Consider the following 12,775-nt stretch of genomic DNA (forward strand, 5'->3'; position numbering starts at 1 on the left):
CTTTCACCCTCATAGCCACCTTGACCCAGCCTCACCCCCAGTCCCCTATTTATCTCTCAGCCCCCTTCACCCTGCACATTCCTGATGAAGGGCTTTTACACAAAAGGTCAACTCTCCTGCTCCTCGGATACTGCCTGACCCTCTGCGCTTTTCCGGAACCACATTTTTCAACTCTCCAGCAGCTGCAGTCCTTACCTTCTCCTCCTTCCCTCAAATAGAAAGAATCTCCTTCCTCAGACTAGGAGACCAAAACTGCACACAGTCCATAAGCTGTGGCCTCACCAAGGCCCTGTTCACTCTCCTTGCCTTCAGTTTTTGAACGTTAGTCTGTGCTGGATTTTTTGCTAGGCTGATACTTCTACCTTTGCATTTAATTGGAGTTAGAGTGGAGATGAAACATGGTGTTCAACCTCCTAAACATTAATGAAGTGCCTGATTTTTTGTATTCATGAATTAAGGACCATTGCCTCTCATCACACTGTCTGGAATGCTGTCATGACGCGAATGTGTTTTCAGTCTCACTGGGAGGCATTAACATCAGCTGGCCTAATTCCCAATGACAAGATAATCAGTTCTGGCAAAAGCATAAAGATTAAGTGCAAGTTTCATCATGTTCTTTCTGAGATATTGTGCACCATAAATGGCTGTCTGGTTTGCTCTGCTTGGTATCTGTTACAAGCATTGCATCAGCTGATGTATGCCTTAACCTCATTGCGAAGGGTTGACCATTACAAATATTCTCTTCCCTTCCTCACACTCAACTCAATTCCATGACGGTTTGCACAGATGTGCTTCAGTATTCACTTTCTCATCCCCTTGGGAACAATGACTCTCCTTGCTTTGTACAAAATGCCATCTTGAACTATCACTTTGTCTCCATTTCCCAACACACTAATATCACAACAGGCATGTCCTTGATGCTTTCAGTTCACTCCTCCCGCAGAAATTGGAGAGTTACATCATGTGGTGTTCTTGTTTTAAGCAAGATGTGTGCTTTTCAGTTTAAAAGTTACTGTTGGGTTAATGATATCTGGGCCATGTTGTGTTGTTGCTTCTCATTGAATCCGTGGGCGGCACGGTGGCACAGTGGGCGGCACGGTGGCACAGTGGTTAGCACTGCTGCCTCACAGCGCCTGTAGACCCGGGTTCAATTCCCGACTCAGGCGACTGACTGTGTGGAGTTTGCATGTTCTCCCCGTGTCTGCGTGGGTTTCCTCCGGGTGCTCCGGTTTCCTCCCACAGTCACAAAGATGTGCGGGTCAGGTGAATTGGCCATGCTAAATTGCCCGTAGTGTTAGGTAAGGGGTAAATGTAGGGGTATGGGTGGGTTGCGCTTTGGCGGGTCGGTGTGGACTTGTTGGGCCAAAGGGCCTGTTTCCACACTGTAAGTCTAATCTAATCTTAAAAAAAGATCCCAAACTCTGCCTTAGCTTCCTCAATTTCCTTCATAGGGAAAGCTGGATTTAACGGCATATCAGCAATAAACACCCGTTTCCCTTGCTTGTATTGTCATGTCCAGCTGATATTTCTGTAAATGAAGTCACATTCTTTGCAGATGTTTCCCAACACAAAGAAGAGCTTTGGAGAAGATGCTTTGAAATGGCTCTGGATGGATTGTGTTGTCACTTTGTCTCTCTTTCTTTCTCTCTCTCTCTCAAATTATATGGATTACAAAGATCACAAGAAAAAAATAATAGACAGGCATTCTTTCCCTATCTGCGTAGAACGTCATTCAGTGTGTATGAATCCCTGTGAAGTGTGTGTGAATCCCTGTAAAGTGTGTATGAATCCCTGTAAAGTGTGTATGAATCCCTGTAAAGTGTGTGTGAATCCCTGTAAAGTGTGTGTGAATCTCTGGTATAACGCATGTTTCATTAATACATATTGGCTATAACACGATTGACAAATTGTGGATGCTGTTTGGATAACGCAAACTTTCTACTGAACGAGTATAGTAATTTTCTAAAGCGATCTTCTACAGCGTGATTTTTGACAGCAATTTCCATAGCGCGATTTTCAAAAGCACGAGATTGCAGAGGAACACAACTGATCACAGAACAACCTGTACAAAGGCAACTGCTTGTCCTGGCTGCCTAGGAGTCACTGCAAGTCTTCTCTTGCTGGGATCACACCACAAGGTGACTTCATCATTGACACTGTGGAGCTTCTGTGGAAGTATTGTCATCACGAGTTGTTTGATTCCAGTGAAAGCTACTATTTGTTCTCTTCACCGATACTACTGCACGCCCTTAGCAGTGAACTTATGACCCTAAATAGAAGCTTACACGCCAATTACAAATTAGGCAGGATTTTTGTTAAATAATTCCCAAATCCACGGATTGTTGCACTAGTTTCACACCAGTTGATTGCTGCATCTCTGCATCACCACGTATTTTATTTGGATGTGAGTGGAACGAGTGGAGAGTGTCAAGCTCCTGGGAGTGGCCATCCACAACAAGCTTTCTTGGACACTTCATGTGGACGCACTGGTTACAAAAACCCAACAATGTCTCTTTTTCATCAGGCAGCTGAGGAAATTTGGCATCACAGTGAATACCCTTGCCAATTTTTATAGGTGTGCCATTGAGAGCATTCTGTCTGGATGTATCACTACCTGGTGTGTCAACTGTACCATTCAAGATCGGAGATGGTTATAGAGAGTGGTGAACTCGGCCTGGACAATCACAAAGGCCAACCTTCCATCTATAGAATCCATCCACCAGGCCCACTGTCAAGGAAAGGCCACCATCATTCTCAAAGATCCATCCCATCCTGGCAATGTTTTTCTACAACCTCTACCATCGGGGAGAAGGTACAGAAGCCTGAACACATGCACCAGCCGTTTTCAAAACAGTTTCTATCTTACTGTTGTTAGAACACTGAATGGACTCATAAACCCTTAACATTTGCCTGTACCTGTGTTTTTGCTTTTGCTACTGTTTACCTATTATTTACTTATCTATGCTACTTAACTCTGTGATCTGCCTGTTGCTCACAAGACAAAGCTTTTCACTGTGTCTCAGTACATATGAAAATCAATTCAATTCATTCCTTTCACCTGTGAATACGTGATGTCAGGCTTCTTCAGTTACACTTTCTTTTCAGCTACAGGCTCATCTGATGAGCTCTGTCCAGGATTACCCTAGTTTCTGCTGGTGCTTTGTGATGGACGCTTCCACTGTCTCTCCAAACCCAAAGGACAAGCTGATCATAACTTCCACTCCAGGAAGATCACGGCCTAGCTCATGTCGTCTGTGTTGATGTGCTTATAGAGCACTGGGAATGTCAAATGGTTTGTGATACAAAAACAGAAACTGTTAGGAAAACTCATCAAATTGGCAGCATCTGTGGAGGGAAAGCAGAATTAACGTTTCAGGTCCAGTGACCCTTTTACAGAACTACTTGTAACTCGGATAAGTTTGGTATATTTGCGGAAGATAGGGTGGGGGAACATGGGAAGAGTAAATGATAGATTGAAATGGAGCCCAGAGAGAGAGAGAGAGAGAGAACAGCAGTTGGGCAGACAAAGGACTGGGTAAAGGTCAGCCTTGGAGAATCATTAGCTGCTCATGGAGACTATCAGTAGCTGACAATGGATATTGTGTGTTGGAGTGGCCTATGTGATGACAAGAGCTGGTGTGTGAGGGTTGGGCTAAGGATATAGGAGAAGGTGCTTGGGCCCTAAAATTATTGAACTTGTTATTGAGTTCTGAAGGCTGCAGGGTCAAACATTTGTGATGACTGACTGGCACTGAGCAAGTGGTTGGAAACCCGCTGCTTTCATTCAGTTTCAACTGCTGGTAACCCTTGAACTAACTCCACAGAGGCCAGTATCATATCACCAAGTCACCCTTTACTTACACATGTACAGTACGTGGACTCTGACCAGCCAGCTCAGAGGCAGTCCCTAGAGATGGGAGAATCCGTGAGACTCCTGTTTATATCTGTCAGCCAGGGCTCCCTGATTAGCCCAGGTTAACATCCCCCAATCAGAGAACTCATATGCAATGAGATCCTCTTTACCAACCTCATTCTAATCACTACACCACCCTGGACAGCAAGGTTGGTAAAGGCCTTTGCCTTGGCAAGTTGTTGTAAAATGCCTTCAATGGATAGTGAGTTCATGAAAAACTTTCCTCAGAGCCTTCGCGGCAAGGCATAATTTCAGTTTTCCAGTTATTGTTTCACTGCTGCTGTGTTGTTAATGCAGTCTGTAGCAGTTGTCACTTTCTTGATGGCTCCATTCTCCTTTGTTTTGTCTTTTGGGCTGGAGTTGAGGCAGTGGAATGCTCCTTAGAGTTATAGAGTCCCACAGCACGGAGACAGTCCCTTCAGCCCAAACAGGTGCATGCTGACCAAAACGTCCATCCACGTTAACTCCATTTCCCTGCACTTAGCTAATCTCCTTTTAAACCTTTCCTATCCATGGATTTGTCCAAAGGCCTTTTAAGTGTTGTTAATGTATCACTTCTGCTGGCAGTTCATTCCATACACGTACCACCCTCTGTGTAAAAATGTTGTCCCTCAGGTTCCTTTTTATTCTTTACTCTTAAACCTTAAACTGATGCCCTCTAGTCCTCGATATCCCAAAGCTGGGAAAAAGACTGAGTGTATTCACCCTATCCATGCCTCTCATGATCTTATATACCTCTATAACTTCCCCTCTTAGTCTCCTACACTCTAAAGAAAAATGTCCTAGCTTGTCCAATCCCTCCCAATAACTCAGACCATTGAGTCCAGGCAACATCATAGTAAATTTTCTTTGCACCCTTTCCAGTATAATAACATCCCTTCTTCAGCAAGGTGACCAAGACTGAACACAATACTCCATGTGCGGTCTCACCACCATCCTGCATAACTGCAACATAACTTCCCAATTTCTACACTCAGTGCCTTGACTGATGAAGGCCAGTGTCCCAAAAGCCTTCTGCACTGCCTTGTCTACCTGTAATTCCACTTTCAGAGAACCATGCACTTGAACTCCAAGATTCCCTTTTTTCCACTCCACTCCTCAAGGCCCTGCCCTACCATGAAATTCCCAGCTCGGTTTAACTTTACAAAATGCAAGACCTCACATTTATCTATATTAAACTCCATTTGCCATTTCTTGGACCACTTCCCAAACTGATCAAGTCCTGCTGCAATTTCTGATAACCTTCCTTACTATCCATGTTACCGCTGATTTTATTGTCATCTGCAAACTTACTAATCAAGCCTTGTCTATTCTCATCCAAATTATTGATACAGATAACAAACAGAAATGGGCCCAGCACTGACCCCTGAAGCACTCCACTAGTCTCAGACCTCCAGTCTGACAAGCATCCCTCCACTATTACCCTCTGCCTCCCACCATCAAGCCTATTTTGTGTCCAGTTTGCCAGGTCACGCTGGATTCCTTGCAACCTAACCTTTCAGAGCAGCATACCAAGTGGAAACTTATCAAAGGCCTCACTGAAATCCATAGAGACTACACCAACTACCCTTCCTGGTCACTTCATCAAAGAACCCTAACAAATTTGTGAGGCATGATCTCCCATTCACACTGTCTAATCCTAGTCAAACCTTGTCTTTTCAAATGCATGTATATAATATCTCTCAGAATCTTCTTAAGTAACTTATCTACCACAGAAGCTCGGTTTACTGGTCTATAGTTCCCAGGTTTCTCTTTGCAGTCCTCCTTGAATAATGGCACAACATTTGCTACCCTCCAGTCTTCTGGGACCTCACACGTGGGTAATGATGATGCATAAATATCAACCAAGGCCCCCTTGGAAAAGGCTGCATTACTCACACTCCTTCATCTACGGACACCATATTCACCAGAAAGACATCCAGACCTGGTAAATATCTTGTAATCATTTAGGATCTGTTCATCAACCAATGGTGTAGTGGCCTGTGAGACACTGCCAAACTCTTCTGGTGAATTTAACATTACCAGTCCAATGTTTAAGACTTGGTTCCCAGGGCAAGTGGGTTTTGTTTAATATCAATTATCTGGAACTGTAAATCTTCATTTTTCCCATTGCATTGTGCTCCCATTTCTCCTCTTGGATGGATATCATTGGCTACAAGAGCAGTGGAGTGGAATCGTGGCTCAGTGGTTAGCACTGCTGCCTCACCGCGCCAGGGACCTGAGTTTGATTCCAACCTCGGGCAACTGTCTGTGTGGAGTTTGTACATTCTTCCTGTACCTGTGTGGATTTCCTCCGGGTGCTCTGGTTTCCTCCCACAGCCCAAAGATGTGCAGTTAGGTGGATTGGCCATGGGAAATTGCTCATAGTGTAGGTTAGGTGCATTAGTCAGAGGTAAATGTAAGGTAGGGGAATGGGTCTGGGTGGGTTACCCTTTGGAGGGTACGTGTGGACTTGTTGGGCCAAAGGGTCTGTTTCCACACTGTAGAGATTCTATAAAAAATATACATGGGAACCCCAACCCTGACTTGGAAATATATCACTATTCCTTCAGTGTCACTGGAATCAAAATCCTGGAATTACCTCCCTGAAGGGCATTGTGGGGTACTAACACTACATGGACTGCAGCAGTTCAAGAAGGCAGCTCACCACCTTCTCAAGGGGCAACTAGGGATGGGCAATAAATGCTGGGCCCAGCCAGTGATGTCCGTGTCCCACAAGTGAATTAGAAAAACACCGACCTTACTGTCAAAGTTAAAAATCACACAACACCAGGTTATAATCCAACAGGTTTAACTGGAAGCACTAGCTTTCAGAGGGCTGTTCCTTCATAAGGTGGTTGTCCAGGTGGTTGTCCACCTGATAAAGGAGCGTCGCTCCGAAAGCTAGTGCTTCCAATTAAACCTGTTGGATTATAACCTGATGTTGTGTGATTTTTAACTGTGTACACCCCAGTCCAACACCGGCTCCTCCACATCAGGCTTACTGTCAAAAATATCATTCTTGGGTCACTATCTTGAGCCACTTCACATGAATCATGATGTTGCACAGACATTGCATTCAATTGATTTCCTGCTTCTGTTGTTCTCAATGTCACAGTTACAAACCACTTATCACCTCTCATCAAACTGTACAACTGTGTCAAGTGATTTGCCAGTCATCCTGTAGGAGAAAGTGAGGACTGCAGATGCTGGAGATCAGAGCTGAAAATGTGTTGCTGGAAAAGCGCAGCAGGTCAGGCAGCATCCAAGGAGCAGCAGGTGGATGCTGCTCCTTGGATGCTGCCTGACCTGCTGTGCTTTTCCAGCTCCTGCTCCTTGGATGCTGCCTGACCTGCTGCGCTTTTCCAGCTCCTGCTCCTTGGATGCTGCCTGACCTGCTGCGCTTTTCCAGCAACACATTTTCAGCAGCCTCATCCTGTAGTCATCTTGATCAGCTTCTTTTCCTTCTTGCTTCTTTTGCCCACTCCAATTTGCATATCAGATCACCAGATCCACGTCAGATTGCCCTTCACTCCTCCCTTGAACATCTTGACACCAAGAACAGCTACGTAAGAATCCTACTCCTTGACAACAGTTCAGCCTTCAACACTATTATCCCCTTGAGACTGATCACTAAACTTAGTGATCTCGGACTAAGCCCCACTCTCTGCAACTGGATCCTCAGTTTCCTGACCCACAGGCCACAAACAGTGAAAATTAGGAACAATATTTCATCCTCACTAACACTCAACACTGGAGCCCCCCAGGGGTGTACTCAGCCCCTACTGTACTCATTGTATACCCATGACTGTGTTGCTAAATACCAGACTAATGCCATTTACAAATTCACTGATAACACCACCATGGTCAGTCAAATCTCAGATGGCGATGGATCAGACTACAGACGGGAGATGGAAGACCTGGAAAAATGGTGCACTGAGAACAACTGAGCTCTCAATGCTGGCAAAACCAAGGAGCTCATTATTGACTTACGGCGGGATGTTACTCATGCTCCCCCTACACATTAACAGCACAGAGGTGGAACAAGTGGAGCGTGTCAAGCTCCTGGGAGTGGTCATCCATAATAAGCTTTCTTGGACTTTTCATGTGGACGCACTGGTTACAAAGACCCAACAACATCTCTTCTTACTCAGACAGCTGAGGGAATTTGGCATGACGGCAAATGCCCTTGCCAGTTTTTATCGGTGTGTCATCGAGAGCATTCTGTCTGGATGTATCGCTACCTGGTATGGCAACTGTACCATTCAAGATCGGAGACGGTTACAGAGAGTGGTGAACTCAGCCCGGACAATCACAAAGGCCAACCTCCCATCTATAGAATCCATCTACCAGGCCCGCTGTCAAGGAAAGGCAGCCAACATTCTCAAAGATCCATCCCACCCTGGCAATGTTTTTCTACAACCTCTACCATGGTTTTTGCCGCTGTTTACCTATTATTTACTTATGTATGCTACTTAACTCTGTGATCTGCCTGTATTTCTCGCAAGACAAAACTTTTCACTGTGCCTCGGTATATGTGACAATAAATTCAATTCAATTCAATTTCCAGCAAAACATATAAATGCGAAGCAATTCAGCTTTTTGCAGTTAGAGAACTGCTTCCCCAAATTGAAAAATGCCACTGTTACCTTTGTGTGGTATCCTCCACGATGTTTATATCTTATATTCTGACCTGGATCTTTTTGCTGAGTTTTCTGCAAATATTTGTTCTTTCTTCCCCAATCTGTTGTCTCATTCACTCTGGGCTGTCTCTCAACATAAAGCAATGCTTCATCCATTCTCCCATCAGTAAGCTCTGGATGATGATTGATAATCTCAGAAATTTTGCTCTTGTGAATCACTTTCTTGAGAGTTAGGACCTGGGTTTTTTCTGTCAATAAGACACTGAAAACTAACATGTGGATGCAGCAATAATTAGGAAGACCTTGAGGGATCTGTATAAAGTAAACTGGGAGAGAAATTTATCCCTATTTAGAGGACCTAGAATGTCAGGATCCAGATTGAAGACCATTATCCCAAGAAATATAACTGTCTTGATACAGTGAGGGGTCTGGAGTGCACTGTCAGAGAGTGTGCAGGAGGTCGACTCATTTTAGGCACTGTTATCTGGAAGGAGGCAGGAGAATGATATGAAGCAAATTGATTGCTCCATAAGTGAAAATAAAATCAAAATAAAACTTGCAAATGAATCACACTGGTCTGAATTGTAAACCTCAGACCACAACTCCAATACATTAATTTCTAAATGCAACAAACATTTTATTAACTGACACCTATGGGAACAGAGGAATGCCAATTGATTAAATATTTTGGATAATCAAGAGGTTCACATAAAAACATGCACGAAGAATTAGAAACATAATGCAGGAGGTATACACATTATACTTTATTTACAGCATAAATCACTGAAATAATAACGCAACTTTACCTTAAATAAAACTTACTGGCAGAGAACCTTCTTTCTCATTACGACAATTAAGACAACGTGAAGATTGCAATGATGCAGTAAAAATAGTGCTATTTGAGGTCTATAACTTTTGCCGCTTTATGGAGAGTGCTGGTTGATAAGTTACTGGTTAAAATCTCTGATCTCAAAACTCCAAGACCTGGTCTCAACTCCGCCCCCTGCAACTGGATCCTCAGCTCCCTGACCTACAGATCGCAATCAGTGAGGATAGACAACTGCACTTAACACTGGACCCACCCCACAAAGGATATGTCCTCCCTGGGTATTCCCTGGACACCCACCACTGTGTAGCCAAATTCCGAACAGACACCATCTACAAGTTTGCTGATGACAACATCTTGGTGGGACGGATATCAAGGAACAATGAACTAGAATACAGAAAGGAGGTGGAGGGCTTAGTGATGTGATGCAATGAGAACAACCTCTTTCTCCATTTCAGCAAAACTAAAGAACTGATCATCGACTTCAGAAAGAAAAGAGGAGAACAAACCTCCATCTACATCAACAGGGCTGAGGTTGAGAGGACAGCATCAAGTTCCTTGGAGTGACAATAACTGACCCCCTGTCCTGGACTTCCCACATAGATGTGACAGTCAAGAAGGCACAACAATGTTCCTCTTCCTCTGGGTCAGGAAATTCGGCATGTCCATAAGGACCCTCACCAACTCCTACAGATACCCCATTGAGAGCATACTGTCCGGGTGTATAACAGCCTGGTACGACAACTGCTCTGCCCAGGACTGTAAGAAACTACAGAAGGTGGTGTGCACAGGCCAGACCATCATGGAAACCAACCTCCCATCCATGGGCTCCATTTACACAGCTCACTGCTGCAGAAAGGCTGCCAATATCATCAAAGACCCCTCCCACCCTGGGAATGATCTCCTACAACCTCTTCCATCAGGCAGGAGATACAGAAGCTTGAACACACACACCAACAGGTTCAGGAAGAGCTTCTTCCCGGCCGTTATTAGACTGATGAATGGACTCTCTAACCTTGAATAATGCTGACCTTGTTAATGTTGATCTTTCTTCGCACACACCCTGTGCAGTGTAACCTGTATGCCTCACATTGTCCAAGGTTTGTTCACTCTGTGATCTGTATGTCCTTGCCATGATCTGCTTGTCATGCTTGCAAAGAAAGCTTTTCACTGTACCTAGGTACATGTGACAATCAATCAAACCAATCAATCAATCAATCAAAAACAAAGTTTGCTGTATTTTAAAAATTGTTAGAGAGCAAAAAGTAAGGAAAAGAAAATCTGTCACTTTAAATTACTAAGAGTCAGAATGTCTGGGTATTTTCCAGCCTTTGCTGCTGTGGAAAATCAACATGGAATACCAGGAGGAGGATGTCATTCGCCCTCTGAGCCATATGATCGTGGCTGATCATCCAACTCAGTTCCCTGTTCCTGCATTCCCCTATAACCTCTGACTCCTTCAGCCCCAAACGCTATATCCGATTCCTTACAACCAGAAACAAAAAACATAAATTGCTGGAAAAGCTCAGCAGGTCTGCGGAGAGAAATCAGGGTTAACGTTAACTCTGGTTTCTCTCCACTGACCTGCTGAGCTTTTCCAGCAATTTCTGTTTTTGTTTCTGACTTACAGCATCCACAGGTTTGTCGGTTTTCCTTGAGAGCCTACAGTGACTTGGCCTCAGCTCCTTGCCGTGGTAATGTATTCCACAGGCTCATTCAAGAAGACAGAATTGGGCATGTTCAGCCCCACTCTGTGTTGTTCTGACCCCTGCTGGTGAATGCTGCCAGGCTGGACGCGACGGGCCGAATGGTCTCATTCTGGCTCCAACCACTGTGGGATTTTTATGTTCTGTAAGAGTCTAATGAAGCGGGTTTGCTGAAAGCGATGGTGCGGTCAGGAGAGGGTTGTGTGCTGGGCTGGGTTGGAGTGAGACTGGGCTGGGTGGGAAGGGTTAATAGAGCCTGGGGCTGGTTCATATCACGAGGAGATGGGGCAGGTTCCGGATATTGAGGCGCTCTGCGGACTGACTTAGTGCCTGTGTGTGTGTGTAAAAGGAGGAGATGCAGAGAGTTTTCTCTTTGCTGGGACCGTAACAGCAGTGTCTTCCTCCTGAACCATTTACAGGAATAAGCCAGTGAGCCCTAGACAGGGACAGAGACAGAGACATGCCGTCCTTCCCCCGGCTACAGAGTCCTCTCTGGGCTGCACCTTTCCTCTTGCTCCTAGCCCTGTCCCAACCCCAGGCTCCTGCAGGTGAGTGCTCCCTGTTTATCCCACCCTCTCGCTGGGGGCGGGGGTTATCGTCTCCTTTTTCAGGGGATCTCCCTTGAAATCTGGTCGTCGATGCAAATACGTTACATTTTCAAAGCGCCACTTGTTCTTTTTAAAGTAGTTGCGTTGGTCGAAGCGACAGGGGAGTTATCGTGAACCTCTGTCGCTCTTAAGTTGCAACTTTTTGTATTTTTCAACACCGCAGCGATAAATGCTTCGGTATTAACGAATTTCTTTGGTAAAGAGTACACAATGTCCTCTGTAGAGTTGTTCCTGCTCTTAGTTGGAGGGGTACAGACTGCTACTGTTGAGTGTAATTACTGATGCCTGGGTTAGAGCAGCTATTAGAGTTTGATTCATAATCAATCAGTAAATCGCTTTGGTTTGTCATATTACACTGAGCTGCTGTTATGGCCGATAGAATCCCAGCCTGGTTGCACCTAATAAGGGGCCATTTGGCCCATCCTCAACAAGAGAGCTAGGAGTGAGAGGAGGAGAAACTTCTTTAGCATTTGGAATGTACTGAACAAAGAGACCTTTGAAGTACAGGCTCATAGCTCCTTGAGTGTGGAGTCACAGGTAGATAGGATAGTGAAGGTATGCTTTATTGGTCAGAGTATTGAGTACAGGAGTTGGGAGGTCATGTTGCAGCATTTACAGGACAATGGTTAGGCCACTGTTGGAATATTGTGTGCAATTCTGGTCTCCTTCCTATTGGAAAGATGCTGTGAAACTTGAAGGGGGACAGAAAAGATTTACAAGGATGTTGCCAGGGTTGGAGGGTTTGAGCTGCAGGGAGAGGCTGATCAGGCTGGGACTGTTTTCCCTGGAGTGTTGGAAGTTGAGGGGTGACCTTTTATAGTGGTTTACAAAATCATGGGCATGGATAGGATAAATAGACAGTCTTTTCCCTGGGGTTGGAGTCCAGAACTAGAGGGCATAGGTTTAGGGTGAGAGGAGAAAGGTAGAAAAGAGACCTAAGGGGCAACTACTTCTTGCAGAGGGTGGTACATGATGGAATGAGCTGCCAGAGGAAGTGGTGGAGGCTGGTACAATTGCAACATTTTAAGAGGCATTTGGATGGGTATATGAATAGGAAGGGTTTGGAGGGATATGGGCTGGTGCTGGCAGGTGGGACTAAA

General features: G+C 44.9%; 1 protein-coding gene across 2 annotated transcripts in view; it reads left to right on the forward strand.

Moving 5' to 3' along the window:
• The first annotated feature begins 11,358 nt into the window (after positions 1-11,358).
• tm7sf3 (transmembrane 7 superfamily member 3) overlaps positions 11,359-12,775 on the forward strand; it is a 41,465-nt gene continuing 40,048 nt past the window's right edge. For both annotated transcript variants that reach the window (XM_060839209.1, XM_060839210.1), the window contains exon 1: positions 11,359-11,615. In XM_060839209.1, coding sequence (XP_060695192.1) covers positions 11,528-11,615 — 88 coding nt within the window. In that variant the 5' untranslated portion in view covers positions 11,359-11,527. The remainder of the gene's footprint in view (positions 11,616-12,775) is intronic.

This window comes from Hemiscyllium ocellatum, chromosome 19 (assembly GCF_020745735.1).
Source record: "Hemiscyllium ocellatum isolate sHemOce1 chromosome 19, sHemOce1.pat.X.cur, whole genome shotgun sequence".
NCBI lineage: Eukaryota > Metazoa > Chordata > Chondrichthyes > Orectolobiformes > Hemiscylliidae > Hemiscyllium > Hemiscyllium ocellatum.